The following is a 22,007-nucleotide window of genomic DNA, read 5'->3' as shown; positions in this document are numbered from 1 at the left end:
ATTTTTGCAGGTCTGCTCCCCTGTCTCTAATCGTCCAACTACTTTAAGCCGCCCACATCAGCTCCCTGACAGTGACACTCGACATTGAGACCGATCGGTGACGGGCTCCACCAGCCGCGAAGTCTCTTTTTAGTGTGCCCAGATTTGCGCCGGATTTCGTTCTACTCAAACCGCCAATCTCAGACTCAAAGTCCGACTGTACGGAAGGATATACATCTACACAGATCCATAAAGGCCATAGAAATTTTCCCGCCTTGAAACTACAAGATGGCATCCACCGCAAAGACTATCATTGTCGAACATCTCGATCCAGAGCTCGGACCTTGGTCCGAACTTGAATACAAGTGCATCGCCAAGGAAAGTCATGAAAGAAACAGTGACTTCATTCTTTCTTGCCTGCCCGATGGATTCAAGGTCCCGGAAGCTCTGGCCAACAGCCCTGCGTTCACGGCTGAACACCGCGGTGTCGAGGAGCTGTATGCTAACAGTCGAAACCGAGTCTGCCTGCTGGACCCTGCGGCTGCTAAGGACTTGTCCCCCGAGGACGGCGATACCTTTGACGTGTTTCTCTTTGGCGGAATTCTAGGTAAGAATGCATGGCTCGAAGAATAGCGCACGTCCTTGCACCAGCGACAGCTAACATGCCACAGGCGATGATCCGCCAAGAGGTGCGTCACGACCTAGTTCCGTAAGCTTATGCCCGTACTGACAAATGTAGATCGCACGTCGGAGCTCAGAAAAAAAGGGTTTGAGGGACGTCGTCTGGGCCCCAAGCAAATGACTACCGATACCGCCGTTCGTGTGACGAGGATTGTAGTTCAGGACAAAAGTAAGGCATTTTGAATGTTGAGCTGTATCGCATTAGCTAACAAGTGCAGTCGCCCTTGACAAGATCGATTACCTCGACTTTCCCGAACTAAAGTTCAACAAATACGAAAGTACAGAGATGCCATTCCGCTATGTCAAGGGCTCAGATGGAGAGCCTATCATGCCAGAGGTTGTTAACCCCGCGACCTATTCAGATTATTACTAACGTATCAGCAGGGCATGAAGGAGTTGATACGAAAGGATGCTGATAAAGCGGTAAATGATTTGATTTGAGTGTTCACTTCAGTAGCCGAATGAAATGCAAGTTGTTACCCGCAATGTGCCCGGTGAGGGATCTCCCGTTACACCCGGCATATGACCTCCCGTTGCTTCACAGGATATATACCCTCCATCTCGATAGGCACACTGCCACCTATGATGCTACCTACCGGTGCCTTTTACCTACTTTCCGCCCCTCGAGCCGTGAGGCTGGCTCGGCTCGTGCCTCGGATAGTGACATAGCCGAGAGTAGTCTGTCCAGTATGCAATATTTGAGTGGCAAAGGAAGACGCCAGCGTTTCTGTGTCGCTCGTGCTTCTTATTGTAGAACCATACAGACCGGTGAGCCTTCCGAAACGAGCCGTTGACCAGTTGGGTCGCAAGGAGCAATGCCAATTCAATGATCCGGCGATCCAGAGTGCGGGGGGAATGTTTCGATCACATCTGATGTCGGGAGATCCTCATTCCGTGATGGATACGGGCCTACGGGAAGTATGCACCCGGTCAGTGTCTCAGCTGAAGAGTCGGGCTCCAGGTGGCTTTTTATTGCTTTTTCCCCCCAAATTCTCTTGTCGAAGGCCCATATTCTTTTGGCCTGCACCCTTGCTCTGGAAAGGGGCTGAGCTGAAGACCATCTCACGTCGAAATTGATTGACCGGTCTCAGGATGACATTCTGCATGAATGGCATTGTCTGCGATAAAGTGGTGGGTGGCTTACCCTGGAGACGCTGGTCGGCCAAGCCGCATGCAACGGAACAGGGTCATGGCGTTAGAATGCAAATACCCGTTGCACATGGGTAATGATTCACAAGTATACCAACCCGTGAAATGATGAAGGCGACACGAGATTATCTGGAGCATCTTTGAGTCCAGATCTGATCTATGGAGAATTCCAAAGGCTCTAGGGAAGTGGGTAACTAGAGGAATCTCGTGGGAGTCGAAGACCCAACTTTGACGTTTAGCCAATAAAGAAGAGATGCCGTAATTATTGTGCTACGCAAATGAAATACATTGCACTTGATTAGACACAAAAAGACTTGACTCTTCGTCCCACTTGTAGCACAGTCTAAACGCCACAAGCGCCTGGTCGTTCGACCCTACATGGCGGGCTTCCGTAGCACATGTACACCGCTCACGACGTACGGAGTGCTAGAAAACATCGGCTTGGCTCTTGTTCCAGGATCCCACCAGTGATGGAGTTGGTTGTTTGATCACCTAAGACGTGCCATGTGGTCACTAGGCGATGGCCGGAACCCTTTCCTTTCCGTACCCACGCCCGAATGAGCAGCTTGACGCGTTGCCAAAGACGGAAACAAATACGTAGCACTGTTGCGTGCGGATCTCGCACGCTCTGGTAGGGACAGTCCCGGAGCGGCATAACGATGGGTTCCGCAATGATTCCCAGTACAAGGACATCACCATCGTCATCGCCCAGAGCGGAATTGCACGTTTCTCGGGTCAGGCGGAGTCGGCGTTGAACCATTGGTATCGGTGCTGCCCGGGAAACTCCTATCATCGAGTCACAAACTACGCTGTGACGTTTCACTTGCATGTTCGTCCGAGCAATGCCGGTCCTGCTAGGGCCATGAGACGAGTCAAGACATGATGGGGGAAGTAAAGACTTGGCAAAGGCTATGCAGGACAGCTAAAGCTGACTCTCTTTTTAAGAGCAGGCCCGTCAACGTTCAAGGGGCTGGAGTGTGCCATAGTCACTGAGAGTATTTTTTTTGTCCCTGGCCTTTTGGGTACATAGTAGAAGACCAGGTACAATCAATCAGTCCCTGAATCTAAAAACGGGCCCAAAATCACACAGGTCTCTTTTGAGGAGAGTTTCTTATAACACTTGAGGGGGAAGGGGGGTTTGTTTCAAATGTTGCTTCTCAGGTGTTGTCAAGGCGTGCCAGCGCCCCTGTTAAACCATAAATTGAAACGCTGGGGGGAAAGAATAAGACAATGCCAACCGTTAGAGTCTTTCCCATCGGGCCTCTGGTCATTGCGGCTCGAAATTTCTAGTTGCGTGGTGAGCTCCCTCCCAAACCAGAAGGGAAACTTACACAAGGAATGCCTCCATCGTTGTCATGACATGGCAAAGGCGTAATCGCCGTGGTACTCAGTAATTCCTGCTTGTTCGCATCGCGATGACACGTCCTGTGTTGGGGCACCGCTGAAGTGGTCTCATTTCTCTTGGTGTGCACTGCGCCGCGAGTCAGGGACTTGTTTCATTCCCCGAAGGCTGGAATTTTAGCGGCGCCCCCAACCAGCTACGGAGCTGGGGTTCTTTATTACAGGTCTGTTTTCAGTATCCCGTAATATGATCGTCTTCGTCTGTTCACATGAATTAACCAGTGTGGAGTTTGTCGCCCTTCATCGGCTGGACCAAGGCTGGGAGTATAACGGGCGCCGGATATTACGAGATCGTCATTTGGCTATTAATATCTTGTATTTCAGGATCGGAATAGACTTCCCTGGAGTATTGTCATTCTTTCTGTTGGCACTATTTTCATAAGAGAAGAGTTCCCCCGGGTCTACCGGCAAGATGTCGCAACACAAACACAGCCGAGAACCAGTCGGTTGAGTCATTACCCCGCGGGGTTGAAGAGTCAGGTTTTCGGCGAGGTTGCAGGTATGAGCCTCGGGAGTAACAGGCGATGGAAGCTGGCACATGTGTATTGCACATATGACACAAGACAGTAGCAAGAGGTGAAAGCGAGGCGCCGAAAAGCCTTCAAGTCGTGTGAGCAAATGTTTCAAACAGGACAATCGCGATTGGCTTCTATAAAAGGTTTCACCGGCACGCCGTATTTGCCAATCAGCGCAAGAGAGGGAAATTGGAGGGGCATGTCAAAGCACGTAAGTAACCGGGAGGGATCAAGCGAGCAGCGGGCAAGCGGAGAGCACATGCAATACATGACTTCAGATTGAGGTTTTGGCAGCAGCGTCGGGAAGTATTGAAGATGAGGATCGAATGTCAGCGTCGCTGTGCCGAGGTGTGATGGCCGAACCCCTCTTTCCTGTCTGATTAAACAGCCAAAGCATGGATGAATAGCCGGGAAGGAGGGACAGCACGTCGACGCTAAGGAGCAAGACATGCAGCCGCCTTTTTGCCCGTTTGGGACTCGTCTGATGGGATAGCACAGCGGCGACGGGCCAGCAAGGGTACATCAAATTGAGGCTGGCGTGGCGGACAGGGAAGGTCTAAGCAGGACGGAAGACTTCAACGCCTGGGCAGTGGAGATGGTCATCCATCCTTCCTCTGACCGAGGCCCACCACGCAAGAGTGAGTTTGGCGCCGAAGGAAACCTAGACGAACGAGGCTGAAAGAAAACGACAGAAAAAGTGACAAATGAATGACGGGTAAGATTTCAGGAGTCAAGTCTGAGCACAAGAATTGCAAATTTGGTCACAGCCAGGGACTTGAGATGAAACCTGGGCGAGCTTGCGATTTCCTGTCAGAGACCGGACAGGGATGGCATCTTGAGTTGTAGAACTAGATAATAAGGGATCTCCGCAAGGACCCAAAACCAAGCGCGCCGGGGGCTGTCGTCCCCCACTTGGAGCAGAAATGGCTTGGGTAGATTCCCTGTCCGGAGCGTTGCATCCCACACCACCTTCACATCACGATATGAAAAAGGGATTGTCTGCTGTGTTTGAGTGAGACAGCAGCTATCAGCAGCAGAAAAAGAAGCCGAACAATGGGTATCTGCCAGGCACATGGGCACAACGCAGTGCTCAACACGGAAGCGGCTTGCCATCCGCCTGTCGAAACTTTTACCTAGGATGAACAAGGGTATCGGGAGAGGCCCAGTGTTTTGGTCCTCTGACCTTTCCATCTGCTTGTCGTTGAGCAACTGCCGATGGAAGGGTCGTGTCTGTGATGCCGAGTGCGGCCGTGAATGGATGATGTTTGGACGGTTAGGCTGCAAAGAGACGCCAAATGGATTGAGGGTGCCCAACGCTAACGCTGAGATCTCGAGTCTGGCTCTTGCACCAGCAGGGGGGTGGATGCGGCGAAAAGGGGGCAAATCGGGCGTCAGATTGATCATGACAGATGAGCGCGAACATGGAAGTGCTCGACACTTCTGGCGTGCGGCGACAAATGTATTGTTAGCGAGGCTAGCCAAGGACGGTTCTTTGAATATGCGATGTGGCACGAGGGTCGCGCTGGTCCCTGCATGTCAATGCTTAAGTTTATTGCAATACAATTTGTAGAGAGGAAGAGCTCATCGCATCGCATCGCCGTTGGTTGATTGCAGGTAAGTAGATTGCGTATCCAGTAAGCAAGGCTACTCCCGGAAACGGAGCCACTTTCCTTCCGGGGCACCGCTCCAAAGCTGCGCTGGTCGCTACTCGCTAGTCGGCTCCGAAGAGGCGGCACACGTCAACAACCCTCGTCAACAACCCTCGTCAACAACCCTCTCTCACGCAGCTTAGCGTGGGCGACCCGTGGCCACACGCAGGGCCGCCGCTGATAACTCGGAAAGCCAATACCGTTTCTCGTGGCCTGAGTTGCCAAAGACAAGGCGGAAATTACTGACACCATCATCGGCAGTGTCGATCGGCGAACGTGGAGGTGGCAAACATGGGTTCCGACAGCATGAAGCAGCGGCGCGGCGCATAAGAGGCATATTTCTTGTTTCTTCTGTACTTGCGCTACGCTCCGCCATCGAACCAAGAAAAGGAAAAATAGAAAAAAAGCCCAGGCCACGCAGCGGCAAGCTCCCGCCGCGCCATCCAGCTCCGGGGGGTGGGTGATCCGGACTTGCGTGCTGTCCCGCCAGCCCGCTCAATCAATTTCCGCCAGCCCACCGCGAGTCATCGACCACAAGAGACCGGACAAGAGGGCGGGCTGCTGGTCCGCTGCGTGCCTCCCTTCTGGATTAACATGCCAACACGTCTCCCCAGCAAAGTGACGTTGGGCTCGAGCCGCCCGCTAGGCTCGTCCGAGAAAAGCGCCATGCAGCTACCGGAACTCTATTTTGGCCCATCTGACTCCAGCCTGGCCGCGACACACCCAAGACGGGTTTATACACGCCCGCTGCTGTGCCAGGCCACCCCTCCAAAACCTCCCCCCTCCCGTAGGCCCCCATTCACTCTCGCACAACCGTGCTCTGACAAGGTTGCCTGGGCCTCTGCTACATGGGTACGGAGCACAATCTCATCCATTGACTCAAACTTCGGGGCCGGGAACCTCGAATCGGCTATCTTGTGTAGCCTTGCTGACTTCTTCGGCCCACTGAAGCACCCGTCACCTGTTCCCGGCTTGATGCGGCTACTTGCTCTTGGTCCACTGTCGATGTTGGCTTGGGCCTTATTGCTTCTCTGTGCTGTGCCTTGTGGTGGCCATAGTCTTCGCCGTGGTTGCGATTGTCACGGTGGCGCCGAGACAATTTCAGGGCGAAATTCCCCGTTCGGCGATCTATGAAACATCACTTCGACACGCCGACAAAACGTTTTACGACCTGGCGCTTTCAGGTTCACTTGGTGTTGCGTTTGTGGCTTATCAGAACAACTGGAGCGAGGAGCTGCAGTGAGCAACTGGAGAAATGCAAGTCGCTAATAAGCTATCCACTTGCTCCCACACGAAAAAAAAGTGTTGCTCGTGTTGCCACGCGAGGGGCTATCGGACCCAGATGGGCTGAACTATTTACTCTGCAGCTTGCTAGATCAAACTCAACTTTAAAGGGCCACCATGCAGGTTCCATTGCTGGACTGCCCAGAACACTGAGCTCGTTGCGATTCACAATTAAGCTTCGAGTACGAGAATGTGGCGGACAATGCAATACAGCGCCTGGCACGCTCATTCCTACCAACTAATACGACCCTGCGTGGAAGCCGCATGGTTGTAGATTTTACGGTTCAGCGCATCCTGAACCCGGCCGTGCAACACAGTCTTGCTCGCCCAAGCCCGAAGAGCCCGAAGAGTCAGTCCAGATACCAAAGCGACAATCGCACCAGGCCCCTAGCGAGTTGCTTGGATGGGTTTGAAACTGTAGTTGGGGTTCTCTTCGTGCTAGCCTCGATTCACATGCATCTATCAAAATGGGGCTGCACTTTCGACAAGGCCGAGTGACGTTTCCCCTTGGCGGCGCCTTCGGGGACCAACTTACAGATGGATGCCGACCACAGCTGCTTTTTCATCACCTAGTCTGGTCTAAATGGACACCCAGCTACTCCGTACTGGCCGTGGGTAAGGGTGTCTGGAGAGGGACTCGGGACACGCCTCGACATCCTTAGTACAGCCCATAAGCCATGGTTCCTGGTCCCACACATTTCCGACTGTACCAGTAGACTTGTTGCTCAACGTCTCTCCCTTCCCACCTGGCCCAGCCGTATGGTGCGATTTCCTGGCTAGTCTGCTGTGGTAACCCGCTTGGCTCAACTTCTTCCCGCCTCGGCCACGTCCAATCTGCAAGTATTGGCAGTCCGGTGGGTCTGCTCGTGAGATTGACCGATAGCTTGCACCATCTTGCCGTACAGTTTTCGGAGGAGTACAATGGGCAAGAGGCATAATTACCCAAGGTTCATCTCTCCTCCCTTTGGCTCCGCCTCCGATGGGAACACATTCGCCGCCACGGCGTGGCTTGTGGTGATAAGGCCATTTCTGTACAATCATTACCCCTTTCAGCGACCGTCCCCAAAGTGTCGAACGTTTCTCCGGGGTTTGGGTGTTTCTTGATCTGTATGCTCATGATTCGCTTACCTGCATCATCCCAGCTTTGCTCCTGCACTTACAGCTCTAACAGGAGCAGCTCCTCGTCGCATAATGTTGCAGGAGACCGTGGAAAGTTCCAAGAGTCCGTGCTCTTCACAAATCACACCAACCCCAGCACCACTATCAAGTCACAAATGATCCACACTACTGATGTTTTGCTGGGATATCCCCTGCTCCCGGAACTGCCGACTACCGCGAGTCATCGCTAGAATGCCCCGCTGCATGCTTGTGATGTGGCAGCAAGCTTGCAAGCTGGCTGGCAACTGGCAAGTTGGGACAAGAGCATTCTGAGATGGGGGTGAAAACTAGTGCTGTCAAAGTGTCGCCATGCTCCTTGTCTTCCGCTATGCGCCCACCCTCCCGCCGGTACTCGTTCGTCCGTCACCTATGTTGTTGGCATTACACATAGGCCTTCCCCGTTGCCCACCCCCCCTGCTCAAGTCAGAGCAACTCTCGCAACAACCATGTAGCTCACCGCCGTCCTTGCAATCAGACGTTGAATGGGTGAGAGTACCAACTCTGGCCCACTCTGTTGCGTTTCTCTGTCCACTACTCCACGAAGTTTACTATCGAAACTTCATCATTCCACTCGTCCTTATGCGAGGCTGACCCAAGGTTGTACCGTTCTCCCCAAACAGGGATATACTCTGTACCATTCCTCAGCCTCCCTCGCCGATATTGTTTTCGTTTTGTTCTCGGACACTTCGCTTCTTTACCCCATTGTCCACGGACGCTTGTCTATTGTTCTGTTGCATCTCGACGCGACAATCCTGTCTCAGGGTGCCTGAGACTCCTGGCCCCCCTCCCCATACTATATCTTGCTGTTGATAAAAATAGCCTTCACGGGGGCGTCTATTCCCTTCTTCCACTCCTTCCACTTCATCTACAGACCCTTGTCACGCATAGCCACTTTCTACTGTTTCAAGACCTTGGTGGCCCAAGCTGTGGAGAGCCATTGCCCGTCTTGTTTCGCTCGGTCCTGCAAAGAACTGGGCCCGCAGGGAAAATAATAATACACGTGTAGGGCGACGGAAACCTTTGCGCCCTTGTCGTGTCCTAGACGTTTTGCTGCATAAGCGGTCGGCTTGTTTCGATCTCTTCTGGGACCATTTAGCAGTCAGTGCGTGAGATCTCCTGGGCACACGTCGATCGCATCAAATACGTCGGATAACCCGTTTCTGACTTGAGCATCGATGGTCCATCTTGGTCTTTCGAAGTATTGATCTGGTCTTTTGCTGGCTCCCTTCAGTTCATAGTCAGCCTGGTGGATTATCAACCTCAGCTTCTGCCACTACGCCCTCCTACTTTTTCGCTTTATTCTCTTTATTCTTATTCCCATCAACCTCCCATCCAAGCTGAAAACGGCATTCAGCTTCGGGCTTGACCAGGATTGCAATACAGATACCCGACGCAGCGCCTGAAATCTTCACCTGGGTCTTGAACCGACGGATCCTCCTCAACCACAGTGCTCGGCCCAGCGTCGAAATGGACGTTACTTCGCTCCTCAACACAGCAGCCTCTGGTGGTTCGTCAAAACCACCAAGAGCATCTGCCTCGCCAGCCATTACGGAAAGTGGTCATACAGTTCCTTCTTCAGCGCTTCCAACACCATCCCCAGAGCGGACTCTAGGACCTGCAGAATATGACGGAAGCCCTCGCCAAAATCCGTCGATTTGGGGAGGACGAGGCTACTCGCTGCAGCTAGCCCTCGACACAAAACCGCGATCGAGCTCCGTGTACTCGTATCAGGCTGACGGGCGCGCCGAAACGGAGAGCGAGGATGGCCTATACAATAGTTCGAGAAATGACTCGGTCTGCTCTGGAGAAGTCTCCGCCTCGTCACAGTCCCCCCGCACCCTCCATGCTCGCACCTTATTGTATGTACATGACCCAAAACTGCAGCATGCCTTCTAACAAGAAATAGATCACCCCGATGCAAAACGTCGCTCCCTAGCAAAACAGTACTCAAGTATGTATGAGCAGTCTGACAATAGAATCATCGAGCTAACAAGCCCAGGCCTTTCATTTCCCCGGAACAAAGTGATGGTGAGCATGGACAAATGGAGCCGCAAAATTCAGCTCCGACTCGCCGTAGAAGTCAGCCCGCTCATACCTCTGCAGCTTCAAGACCACATTCGCGATTATCTTCGGTTACGACAAGCGCTTTGCAATCCGGAAGAGAAGCAATGCTGCACGGCAGGGGAACCTCGCTCGATCGTATGGCGAGTCAAAGGGATTCGCAGTCTGCCACGCAAACAGACGAGGAGTCGTAAGTATTTTCCACCCCTCATAGCACTGAACTGGCAAGTGCCAATCAATACAAGGATGCCAAAATTTGGCAGAGAATGCTTCAAGATCTGAATTATGCAGCAAGATCTATCACAGCCAGGTGGCACTGATCGATCGCTAAACCGTCGTTCCTAATCCGACGTTTCAACTGCTCCAGTATTTGTTTCTAACGTGATTAGTCGATCATTACAAATCAATGGCAGCTCGGCCGGCAAGATGCACAAGCGAACCATGTCGGCACCGGATATCGCTCAGTGTTCCGTAGCCAGAATGCCACGCCATGCTCCGCAGCCCATCATCTCGGAAAATACGACTTCACGACCTGCTGACGAGCAGCCAACCGAAGACTCACGTCGTAGTTCTCGGGCGACGGAAACCGGCACTTCGATGAAGCAGGAACAAGAAGCTTACTGCATGTTTGTCAAGGACTGTGATACGGGCTCGCAGCTCCGTAAAGCCATCTCCCACCTCTTCGGCCGTAACAAGGCATGCACCCTGCGCATTCCAAAGCATGTCTGGGTATACTACTGTCGCAAGCACTACCAACGAATCCGGTACCGCAACGCAAAGACATATCCCCTCAACCAGATGGAGCTTGTGAAGTTGCAAATTCTGCGTCTGCAGGCGTGGAGCGAGGAGAACAGGAAGCAGAACAACGGTGCCTATATTCGCATGTGGACACTCTCTCTGCGCAAGCGCGAACAGAGCCGTATCGAAAATGGCGGCGGCGCGGTCGAGGAAACGGCCATTCATGACCCCCGCAGCATCGCAGGGACAGCTGTACCGGAGTGGCTTATTCAACGCGTCGCTTCTGGTTACACGACTGAGGCTATTCTTGACGTGGCTGAGCGCTTGCATAAAGAGATCAAGGACGGCCAACTCGCCCAGGTACCGGAGATTGAGTTTCTTCCGGACATTGTCGAGGCTGATTCGGGCGCCGGCTCAAAGTCGTCACGCAACGGACGTCGCCAGAGCCGCATCTCGAGCAGCAGTAGCGGCATCAAAACCCCCAAGCGCAAGGCGCCAGAGTCGCTCGACTTTGGCCACCGTGACTCGGTCTACCCAGACGGCCGTGCAGGGGAGTACTATCCTGCGCCACCGCAACAGCACCTCCACCACCATCACGGTCACTATCCTCCGCCGGGTGAACAAAGCTACGGCGTGGTCAGTCCCTCGGGCAAGCGTGCTCGTCTCGTCCGCGGCCCTCACTCGTACGGACCTCCACATCCAGACTCGGCACAGCTGCCTCCGCTGGCGTCTGCGCTGTCATACAGCGAGATGCAGCCTCCACTGCCGCAGGCCGCACGCGCGCCCAATGTTGTCGTGCCGAGGATCCAGCCGCCCGCGTACCGCCGCGGCAGCCACAACTACGGGACAGCCTCGCCACCGGATTCATACTATCCCGGGCAGCCGTTGCCTAGTGGACCGCAGCGCTGGGACGGCTACGAGTCGTCGCCGCACTCGGCTCGCAGCGACAGTGCCTACGCTCTCAGCAACGGCGAGTTCAGACAGGGAGGGCCACCACCCCCTCACCCCGGGCAGCATGGGCAGCAGCCGCTGCCACCCATCAGCGCACAGCTCGAGGGCCGGTTCCCGCGTGCCCCCGCCGAGACCCGTGGCCGGCCTCATCACTGGCGGTCCGCGAGCGCTTACGTTCCTGGTGACCACCGCGGTGCGTCGATGCCGTCTGGGCGGCCGTTGAGTTCCGGCCACGACGCGCCCCAGCATCTGCCGCCTCCGCTTCCGTCAGGTTATAGCCGTGAGTATGAGCAAGTTCCGCCCCATCACTATGGGCCGGAGCGTGAGCAGTACGCATACGCATGGCCGCGGGGACATGCCGGCAGCCAGCCGCCGCCTCATGCGCCTCGCCACGCGGGCCCTCCTGGTCCGCCGCCGCCACCTGGGCTGGGCGAGGAGTCTTGGAGCCGCGAGGGACGAGTCGTTTACGGACGACCATGATTTATCTCCGTTTTTGCCCAAGGTGATGATGATTTGCCCAGCATCTGCAGGGCGACTGGTACAATTTTATACATTTTTATACATTCTTTACTGTTTTCCTAATCTACAGGGGGGGTGGTTGCTCTATTATTTCGGAGTTGGGTTGTTAAGCGCGTTTGCCAGGGGGGAATAACCAAAAGAACTGCCTCGCGGCTTTGATGGCTTTGGTCATGTTGTCTCATTTTGTGATTTCTTTTTTGATGGCTCATCATTTTCAAGTACTGCATTTGGTCATGCTTTCCTTATTAGTCATAGATATGTCTTCTGCCACCTCTACGTGCGCAAATTCTTAGATGATGTATAAGTAATAGACGACCACTGAGTCATTTCAGCTTACGATTTCGAAAACTTGCTTGCGTGACGTGTTTGCAGTAACACGCTGGCATAAGTAGTCTGCAGCCGCATCCAGTCACGCGTAGGGTGTACGCAGCATTGAAGTCAGTTCAAGTTGAACATGAGCGAGCCAATATTCGGTGAACATTTCGTTTTTTATTTTTCTTACCTTTCTTTGAATACTCTAGCTTCTATGAGCTTACATGAACAAAATAGTTTGCCCAGTCCTATCCGAGACAGGTTCCTAATGCCACTAATGCCACTTTCTAGACAAGAGAGACACTTGAAAGAAAAAAAAGGTGATACGTATGGGCCATGAATTCCACGGCAGACTTGAAGCCAGCAAGATGGAAAACGCAGACCGAGGGGGTGAGGTATGGGCACCAATTGCTTTCGATTCTGAAAATCAACGTAGCTATTCCGAATCATGACGCATAGTGCTCTATGACATGTGAGGCTCTCTGCTCTACATGACGGGTTTTGCTTCCATTCATGTTACAAACTTGGTGGCAGGTATACAGGGGACCGGCTCGATACCTCGCTGCGCCGGGTTATAGAAAAACAAAGGAAGGGAAAAAAAAGAGAGAAGAGAAACTTGTCTTGTTGCCCGGGTTGGTTCCATTTTTGATACCGGTTCATTGTTCGCCGAGCGTCCCGTCTTCAGGCGTGCTTGCTCATGCCTCGAGTTCGGAAACGGGATGGAAACAAATCCTCGGCACCCATAATTTCGGCGATTACTTGTGACATGGCGAGAAGCAAAAACAGAAACAGAGAAAACAAAAAGATGGATTTCTGAAACAGACGGTGCATGGCGTCTTTTGTTTCTCTGTTCAATAGTTTACTACGTCTCTTTGACCCCCTTGAGGGCACTATTTCTGGCGTCCCGTTTCCTCAGCATATGTTCCACGGTCTCTTCTGGCGTCAGTGTTGATGAACGGCAACTTTTGATAATTCGATTCACGCCAATGTTGGCCAAGAAATAACGAGCCTGACGTGCAAACCACACTATACTGAACCTCGGCACCTTTGAATGGGAAAATCTGATTTATTCTTTTCTGTATTTTTCCCTCCTCCTCCTTCTTCTTCTTCTTCTTCGGTTGAACAAAGTTTCTATGCATAAATTCCCTCCATGACACAGGATGGTGCGTCATATACTCTACATGCGAACCGGACTCTCAACTATCAAACAAGCACAAAACATCATTATCCTCCATTGCCCGACGGGTTGTCGCGCATGTCTATCGAGACTTTGGCAAGCAATTCGGTTTTCTGACGGCAGATTGCGCACATCATCTCACGCTTCCGCCGCCTCCTCCCCCTCCCCTTCTCTCTCCACGAAGGGGGGCGGCCTCTTTTCAAGGCCTGTCGGTCACGCCGTGCAGCCCCCTAAACATGACGGCGCCGCCGTTCCACGCGCTCAGCGGCCCCGTGTTGGAGTCCATGACCTTGACAAAGCCCAGCTTCCTGTACAGTCCCTCTGTGCCCTTTCTCGCCGTCAGCCACACGGCCGGGCCTCCCATCTCCTCCACCTGCTGGTCCTTTTCTTTTCCATTTTCCTCTGCTGCTGCTGCTGCTGCTGCTGCTGGCTCCTCCTCTTCATTTTCCCGTCCCTTGTCCGCGCCGTCCGTCCCGTCATCGTTGGGGGTGCGGAGGGGCTGGCGCGCGCCGGCGGCCTCGACGTGGGCCAGCGCGGCGCGCAGCATGCCGACGCCGAGCCCGCGGCCCTGGAGCGCGGGGTCGACGGCCACGACGGAGAGGTACCAGGCGGCGCGGCGGCGCGGCGAGCAGCGCACGCGCGGCTCGACGAGGGCAAAGGCGCGCGGGAAGGCGCCGGCCCTGCGCAGGTCCAGGACGGTGCGGGGGCGGCGGAGCAGAGTGCCGAGGGCGTGGAGGCCTGTGTAGAGTGTGTGCAGCCACGTCTCTAACGAGAACCAAGGTGGTTTTTTTTTGTCAGTAAGAACCCCCAAGGACCAAGAAGAAGGAGAAGAAGAAGAAGCAGAAGAACATGGAAAAGGTAGGCTAGATAGTAATTACAACGGTCCGCGTCGAGCGAAGCGAAGAAAAAAAAAAGAAAAAAAAAAGAAAAGAAAAGAAAAGAAAAGAAAAGAAAAGAAAAGAAAAGAAAAGAATAGGATTTCCTGTAATCACCACGGCCCACGTCGAGCGAAGCGAGGGGGAAAAAAAGAAAAAAAAAACATACGGGGTGAGAGCCAGCGCTCATAAAAAGTCACTTCACTCTCCGGACGCTTCACGCACACGAAACCGACCACATTGTCATCGTCGGCGTCGGCGTTTCCGTCTCCGGTGCCTTTATCGACGACTAGGGCGCTCAGGCGATACTGCAAGCTCCAGAGGCGCGGGGCGAGGATGGCGGCGAGGGCGGCCTCCACGTCTGGCCTGCGGTCGCGGTAGTCGGGGCCGAAGAGGACGTCGAGGAAGTTGTCCGCGGCCGCGGCCGCGGACGGTCGCGGGTCGGAGAAGGCGGCGTAGTAGGTGCGGGCAAAGGCGGCAACGTCGCGGAGACGGCCGGGGCGGAGGGTGAATGTGGTGGTGGTGTCGTCGTTTTCGGAGGTTGTCGTCGGGGAGCGGGGACGGAGGGTGGTGGTGGGGATCATGATTGACCGGGAGACCCGCGGGGCCGGGGGGGAGAAGGAATGATTTTGGGCAAAAGAGAGGAGAAAGGAAAAAAAAAAAAAGAGGCAAAAAGGAGAAAAGGCAAGGAACTTTGTAGCAAGGCGAGTTTTGCGAAAAGCCTCGTTGGTTTTTTCTTGTAAGCTCGGCCGAGTGAGTCAGAACCAAACAAGGCTGCTGCCCCCCTAAAAAAAAGGAGCGTATCCGGCCGGCCCGGCGCCGGGTGGGGTTTCGACCGGCGGCTGCGTCATCCACGCCTCCGATTTCAATCAAAAGTTGCCTGGCCCTCTTTGCCGTGTGTGGAATTTGGAAAGTGAGGTCTCTGGTCCGGGGGGAATTGATACTGACCGGAAATCGTGGCAAAAAAGAAATATAAAAGAAGATGCAAAATACTGATTCCAAGAATCATCAATAGAGGTTGTGGCTTGCATCTTTGTTGTTACGAGACATGATATCTTTCTTTCTCCTTGTTCGTTTCTGTTCCCCCCCTGCTGCACCTTTGGGCAAGGGCAGGTGAAACATGATAATTGAGAGAGAGAGAGTTGGTTGGTTGGTTGGTTGTGTTTCTAGAACGTTTACATGTCGCCCGAAGCAGCCACAGATCTACAAGTTTGACGGGCGGGCTGCAAAAGAAGAAAAGAAGAAAAGAAGAAGAAAAAGCGAATGATTGAATGAGGAATATTGCCTATAGAAGGTCGATCAATTTATTCAACTGGCCTGATGCCGTTTTGTCTGTTTCTCTGTTTCAAAAAAACAAACAAATCCGTAAAGAAAAGGCTAGGGGACATGTAAACTCCTCGCGGAGAGAATCTCGTCTGCAAAATCCAATTCCAATTCCAATTGCCTCATGTCCCTTTTTCTTTTTTGTTTCTTTTGCCAACGTATCCAAAACAACGTCTTGTAGCGTATCAACACAATGTGACGTTTCCAAAAAAGAAAGAAAACATGTTATTGTGTTTTCAGAGAAGACGAAAGAAAAAAGATTCATGACCCATAACAAAACCCAAATTGCAGGCCCTCGACAGAAATGATTTCATCAATTCGAGGCAAACCTCCTCCACACACCCCGGGAAAGGAAAAAAAAAAAACAAGAAGATAAACGCCAGCTAAATGAAGAGATGAAAGAGAAAACAAGAGCCAAAAAATACTGACGCTCCAGGATATATCAACCAAAAAATTCAAACACAAAAACACTATTGTTCCCCATGGTCCATTTCATGGGAGATGCGTGATGCCAATATACTCGTAATCAAGGGCGGAAAGAGAAGAGGAGAAAATCACGGGGTATAATCAGCAGAAAATACTGCTGAAATGAAACCAGCAGAACAAACACTGCTGCTGAAAATGAGCCCCCTCGGCAATTTGAAAAGAAAAAGCCAGCAAAGGAACAAGGAAATGTCATCAAAACATGTCAAGCGTAACAGTACAAGACGAAAAAGAAGAAAAAAAGACAATGCAGTATGGGCACAACGTGATCGAGGCCAAAAAAAAAAAATTGGGTTTCCCACCATGACGTCTCATACTGCCCAATGGGTGCGCGCGCGTCCACAAACTTTTTTTACGGGGTGTTGCCGACGACGAGGATGAGGAGCATGCCGTTGATCAGGCACGAGGCGGTAAAGGACAGCCAGACGGCGAGGCGGGCGGGGAGGGAGGGCGTGTGGCGGCGGTAGAGGGTCATGCCGAGGCCGGCGCAGGAGCAAAAGAGGCTGACCATGACGCCGACGGTGACGCCGACGTCGACCTCGACGCGCAGCCTGCGCTTGCCGGCGGAGATGAGGAGGGCGGCGACGCCCATGAGGACGTAGGCGGCGGCAAAGGCGGCGACGGTGCCCCAGACGAGGACGCGCTCGCGGTAACGGCGCATGTGCTGCTCGTCGATGCTGGGCAGGGCGGCGGCGTAGTGGGTGGCGTAGCCCTCGGTGGGGATGCCGTCGGAGCTCGAGTAGCCGGCCTCTTCGTCCGAGTCGGTGTGGGCGGTCGAGGAATAATAGCCCCCGCTGCCGCTGCCGCCGCAGGCGGAGGGCAAGCGGTCGTCGCCGAGGAGCGGGCGGCGCTCGCGCTGGTCCCGGAGCTTGAACCAGCCGCGAATCTTTTCGTACGGCATGGTGACGATGGCGTTGACGTAGCCCATGCCGGGAAAGGAGGTGTCCTGGTCGGGGTTGATGTAGATGGCGTAACCCTCGTCGCCGGCTTCGCTGCCGTCGTCGTACTCGTTCCAGTACTTGGGCTGTTGCTGCTGCTGCGGCGCCGCGGCGGCGGCTGCGGCGGGGGCGGCGGCCGGGGGAAGGGGATCAAAGCTGACGCGCGAGACGTGAACGGCGGTGCTGGCGGGGGACGGGGGCAGCTCGACCGAGGACGGGGAGCTGGGTTCGCTGATGGCCGGGGCGGCATGGCGCAGGCCGGCGAGGATTTCGGAGTGGCGGTGGCGGAGGGGGGCAAAGTCGCGGCGGGTGAAGCTCTTGAAGCTGCTGAGGACCTGATCGTTGAATCGGGCATGGAGGGCGGTTGAACCGGTCCATTTCTGGAAGGGTCGGAGTCAGCGGGAGGTGGGAAAGAGAATGGGAAATGGGCATGGAAACTGGGACGTGGCTTGCAAAAGGGTGAGGGTGGTTTGCGGGCGCATACTCTGTATTTTTTGAGAATCTTGCGAAAGGCCGTGACCTGGGCCTTGGAGAAGCGCTCGAGGGCGTAAATGTCGTCGCCGCAATGGAGGAGCTCGCGCTCGTACTTTGCGAAACGACGCTGGCGCTTCAAGGCGAGGGTATGTGAGGGGGGTTCTTGGTCGTATTTCTGGATCCATCGGTTGGTGTTGGTTTCGAGGTGTTCTGTTGGTGTGGTGTGGGGGGTTAACAAGGAGAAGAGAGAAGAGAGAAGAGAGGGGGGGAGTAGAAGAAGAAGGGGAATGGTGACGGGAGAGACAAAGACATACCCATGCGACGAAAAATCTCGTCGGCTTTGCTGCTCACAAAGAGGTCGACACGGTCGTGCTGGCGGCAAAGCTCGGCAAACAGGGCGTTTTCAAACTTTGCGAGGGCGGGATCCTCGTAGCCGGGGATGACCATGGCGGTGGCCTGGTCGCGGGTGGTGTGCATTTTAATCTCATGCTTGAGCGAGTTGTAATCGAGGTTGTCTGTTTTTTTTTTTTTTCGGGTTAGGATTGGGAGTTTTGAGTGGCTTTCAACGACGTGTAGATGGATGACGGATGAGACTTTGGGGGGGGTAGGTTGGTGGTGGTAGACGTACGGAGACTCCATTGGGGCGCAGACTCGCGCTCAAGCTGCTCGCCGTACTTCATGTCGGCGGCAGCACGAGGGGCAATGTGTTGGTGAGATGAGAGGACCAATGCTTGATGGACGAGGTATGATTCTGTCGTCGTTTGTCGTCGTCGTCGTCAAGCGGCGGGTCGGAGAGGAGCCGATTACAAGTTGAATCGGTTACGGCTCAATGGCGTTGCTAGCTAACGGTATGACGACGTCACAAAGTGGGCTCGGCGAACAGGGGCTATCATTCAGGTTCTGGACGCAAGCTGATCGTTGTCTAAATGATGGGTGGTAAAGGGAGTGAGGCAAAAAATGATGGAGAATAATGATGGTGTCCAAGAGGCTCAAGTAGATCCAGGCGGGGAAATAAAGTTATGAAATAAGAGAAAAGATGTGTCTTGGTTGGGCGACGTGGCGAGGGCGAGGCGATGCACCGAGGGGGGGGCGTTGGTCGAAAGCCGGTAACTGATTAGTGGGTTTGCCGGCGGCGGCGGCGGCGGCCTCACGGGGCGGGATGAGGAGGAGCAGGCCAGACCAAGACCGAGACAGAGAAAGGCGAGGTTAGAGGGCGTCTGGGGAAGCCCGAAGCGGCAGGATAATAAATAAGATTCTTGTTCGGTAGCAGCGAAGAAAAGCAGACAAAGGCTGAGACAAGCTGGTAGCGGCGCGAGCGAGGATGTGTGAGACACAACGAGGCGGAAGAAGGGAGGGAGGGGAGGGGGGGAATGCTGAGGATTGTTGCTTTTTCTTCTTCTTCTTCTTCTTCTTCTTCTTCTTCTTCTTCTTCTTCTTCTTCTTCTTCTTCTTTGCACACAAGACACTGGCCGGAAAGAGGAATTGCGTCAAAAGAGCTTAATGACAAAGAGATGAAAGGGGGGGTGCCAAAAGGAATTGGAAGGGGGGGAGGGCCAATTGAATGGCAAAGGCGTCGAATGTTTGGATGGAATGCCAAGGAGGATGGAAGAATGGGAAAAGATGACAAGGCGAGAAGACGAGAAGACGAGAGGAGAGGGAGAAGAAGTGCAGAAGAAGGAGAAGAAGAAGAAGAAAAAGAGCAAACGAAGCTATTGGTAAAAGATTTGGGAATGTTTTGCCAATTCAAGTCGCCATAGTGCACAGTGGAGGGATACCTTGCCTACCTCACCTAGAGAGCTACCTAGTAGTACCAGTAGAGAGAGGAGGGAGGGGACCCTTGGAGGTGGCGCTATAGCGGGCTGCAGTGGAGGGGGGTGTACAGGCAAGGTACTGAAGCAGCACTGAGTAAACTGACCACTTACAGGGCGTGGCTGTTGAGAGGAGTCTGTCGACAGTTGAGGGTGTGTGCAGCGGGTGGGGTCCATCGGGATTCAGATGTTTTTTCTTTTGTTTTATTTCGTTTCGGATGGAGTATACTGATATCTGTACGGATACATGGTTATGGTATGAGTGACTGCCCAATGCTATGTGGTTTTTCTCTCTCTATTTCTATTGTTTCTTTTCCTTTCTTTTTTTTGGTTTTCTTTTTTTTTATCCGGATTTCAGTACAGAGTACTTTTGCTGCTTTGGACAAAAGTAGTGTGGTAGCACTAAGCAGATACCGGGTTCTTGGATAAACAGGCACTACCTACCAGTAACTAACCTCCTTACGGCTACTATCAGTAGGTGCTGGTCGGTCGTGCTACCAGTATCAGTTGGAGTGGGGGCGGCCTACCTAGGCATTCTGGCGAAAAATAAAAAACGATAATGGCGACCAGGACGGCACGACGGTTGCGACAACGGCATGGCATGGCATGACATTGGACAGGGAAGTGGGAGAGAGACACGTCTCCGAGTTTTTTTTTTTCTTTCTCTCTCATTACTACCTAGTACGCACAGGCATAGACCAGCAGGCTGTAATCTATACTTTGCACTCGTCCACTGCTATCCGTAGTTGGTGTCTGGTCCTTGATACTGATAGTGTGTGTGTGTGCGCACGCAGAGAGAGACAGCGTGGACCAGGGATCAGCCTGCGCCAAAACAGACTTTATCTTGGGCCCCCCTCCCCGCCCGTTTTTTTTTCCCTGGTTCCAAGAACTCGGACCAGGATCAATTTAGTTTCTTGGGCGTTGCGAGTTATCGTGTTTACGTATTTTTTGATTCGTCGTCGTTTTGCCCTTGAAGCTACTGAGTAGTTATCTAGGTAGTAAAAAAAGACGCTCAATTGCGCAAGGTCGGTCGGTCGATCGGTCGGTTAGTAGGTTTTTACAATTACTTGTCTGGGCGGTCTATGCTACAAACGGATGCAACGAGAACACGTTGCTTCTTCTTCCCTCTTTCTCTTTTTTTCCCTCCTCTTTTTCTTCTTCTTGCTCTCCCCTCCCCATGGCGGGCAATTTGGGAGTCAATCCCCGAGACATATTAATGGAAAAAAGAAGTTGTACGAGGGGGCCAAACATGTGCGTGTTGTACAGATTAAGCTGCAAGTACAAATGACAGAGTACGTAAATACATGGACTGAATTGAAAAAAAAAAAAAAAGTCTCGCCCTTTGCCTCTCTCGTAATTCTACTACATCCAACGACGCCAGGTGGAGTGGTTCCTTGAGGGCCTGGGCCTACGCTCTTTTGGGGGTGAAGAATGAAAAGAATGAAAACAAAACTGATTACAGTACGCAGGCCCATGGGTTTACCTTGATTGACATTTTTTATTTTTATTTTTATTTTCTGACAGACTGCAAAAATACTGGCCGACAAAAGAGAGATTTCTAGAAAAGGAATAAAAAAACGGCATGACCAAACCGAAAAGAAAAAAGAAGCAGTGCAGAGTACAGTTTAGCTGGTCGAGTCCAGGCTGCCCAGTAGATGGCGCTAAGCAAGGATCTTTAGCGACCTGGCTGCAAGTGGACTTTTTTTCTTTCCTTGGATGGGGCCACTACTTACCACAGTCTAGCAGTATCAGTACTAATACATACGCAGCGGCATCCCAGGAGGGGGTGCTGATTGGAATGGGACAAGCTCCAGGCCGTTTTCGCTCGTCATTGGTCGCCCTGGAATGGCCGATACGGGTGGTGGTGGTTGGCTGGGCAGGCAGGCGGGCAAGCAGGCGGGCGGGCAGTGAGTTACCCAGTATTGCAGACAGTGCAGAGACCTGATAATGACCGCTTATTCACCCAACTAGGCAACTTTATATTACTGCAGCCATGTACCAGTATCCTCGCTTCTGTACTCTGTCCAAGCTAGGCGTTTCTTCCCCTGCGTCCAGACAAAAAAAAGAAAAGAAAAGAAGAAAGAAAGCCTGTGATTTTAATACAACTGACTGACTGACTGGCAGTGATACATTGCCTCCCTAATACATTCTTCTGGTTATTTTTGTTTATACAACGACTAGCCCATTTATTACTCTGCACACATATAAGTCGTAATAGATGTCATTTACCTGCAGCACACTAACAAACGGGAAATGAATTAAAATATATTTCATCTGTACAGATTACTCAAACGACCATTGTTGCCCAAGTTGGCCGACGCCATTTTCAAGGAACCAATCTATGCCGGCATTTGTTACCCGTCCCTCCCTCCCTCTCTCTCTTAATATTCCCAGTACACATTTTTACTCGCGGCCTTGTCCATGAAATCAATACTTTTTTCTTTCTTTTTCTTTTCTCACAAACAACACTCTCTTGACCCTCTCTACCGATGAATGGATTTTTTTTTAACATCTCATACCATACCAGTATAA

General features: G+C 52.8%; 4 protein-coding genes across 4 annotated transcripts; 2 read left to right on the top strand and 2 right to left on the bottom strand.

Moving 5' to 3' along the window:
• Positions 1 to 267: 267 nt before the first annotated feature.
• On the top strand, positions 268 to 1,101 carry V2A60_004342 (protein-arginine N-methyltransferase SFM1; the record flags this gene model as incomplete). The annotated part of the gene is made up of 5 exons (XM_083255662.1): positions 268 to 586; positions 651 to 668; positions 719 to 829; positions 879 to 997; positions 1,045 to 1,101. 5 exons carry the CDS (start codon positions 268 to 270, stop codon positions 1,099 to 1,101), a joined length of 624 nt encoding a protein of 207 aa, XP_083111788.1.
• A 9,256-nt stretch (positions 1,102 to 10,357) lies between these two features.
• V2A60_004341 (uncharacterized protein) lies at positions 10,358 to 12,046 on the top strand (the record flags this gene model as incomplete). The annotated part of the gene is made up of 1 exon (XM_083255661.1): positions 10,358 to 12,046. The coding sequence occupies one exon, from the start codon at positions 10,358 to 10,360 to the stop codon at positions 12,044 to 12,046; it is 1,689 nt and encodes a 562-aa protein (XP_083111787.1).
• Positions 12,047 to 13,773: 1,727 nt separating this feature from the next.
• Positions 13,774 to 15,033, bottom strand: V2A60_004340 (acyl-CoA N-acyltransferase; the record flags this gene model as incomplete). Its single annotated transcript, XM_083255660.1, has 2 exons — positions 13,774 to 14,339; positions 14,619 to 15,033. 2 exons carry the CDS (start codon positions 15,031 to 15,033, stop codon positions 13,774 to 13,776), a joined length of 981 nt encoding a protein of 326 aa, XP_083111786.1.
• Positions 15,034 to 16,607: 1,574 nt separating this feature from the next.
• V2A60_004339 (SPX domain-containing protein) lies at positions 16,608 to 18,347 on the bottom strand (the record flags this gene model as incomplete). Its single annotated transcript, XM_083255659.1, has 4 exons — positions 16,608 to 17,573; positions 17,678 to 17,877; positions 17,982 to 18,182; positions 18,296 to 18,347. 4 exons carry the CDS (start codon positions 18,345 to 18,347, stop codon positions 16,608 to 16,610), a joined length of 1,419 nt encoding a protein of 472 aa, XP_083111785.1.
• Positions 18,348 to 22,007: the final 3,660 nt, after the last annotated feature.

The sequence above is a fragment of the Cordyceps javanica genome, chromosome 3 (genome assembly GCF_051103115.1).
Source record: "Cordyceps javanica chromosome 3, complete sequence".
NCBI lineage: Eukaryota > Fungi > Ascomycota > Sordariomycetes > Hypocreales > Cordycipitaceae > Cordyceps > Cordyceps javanica.
This window is presented reverse-complemented; position numbering and strand designations above follow the sequence as displayed.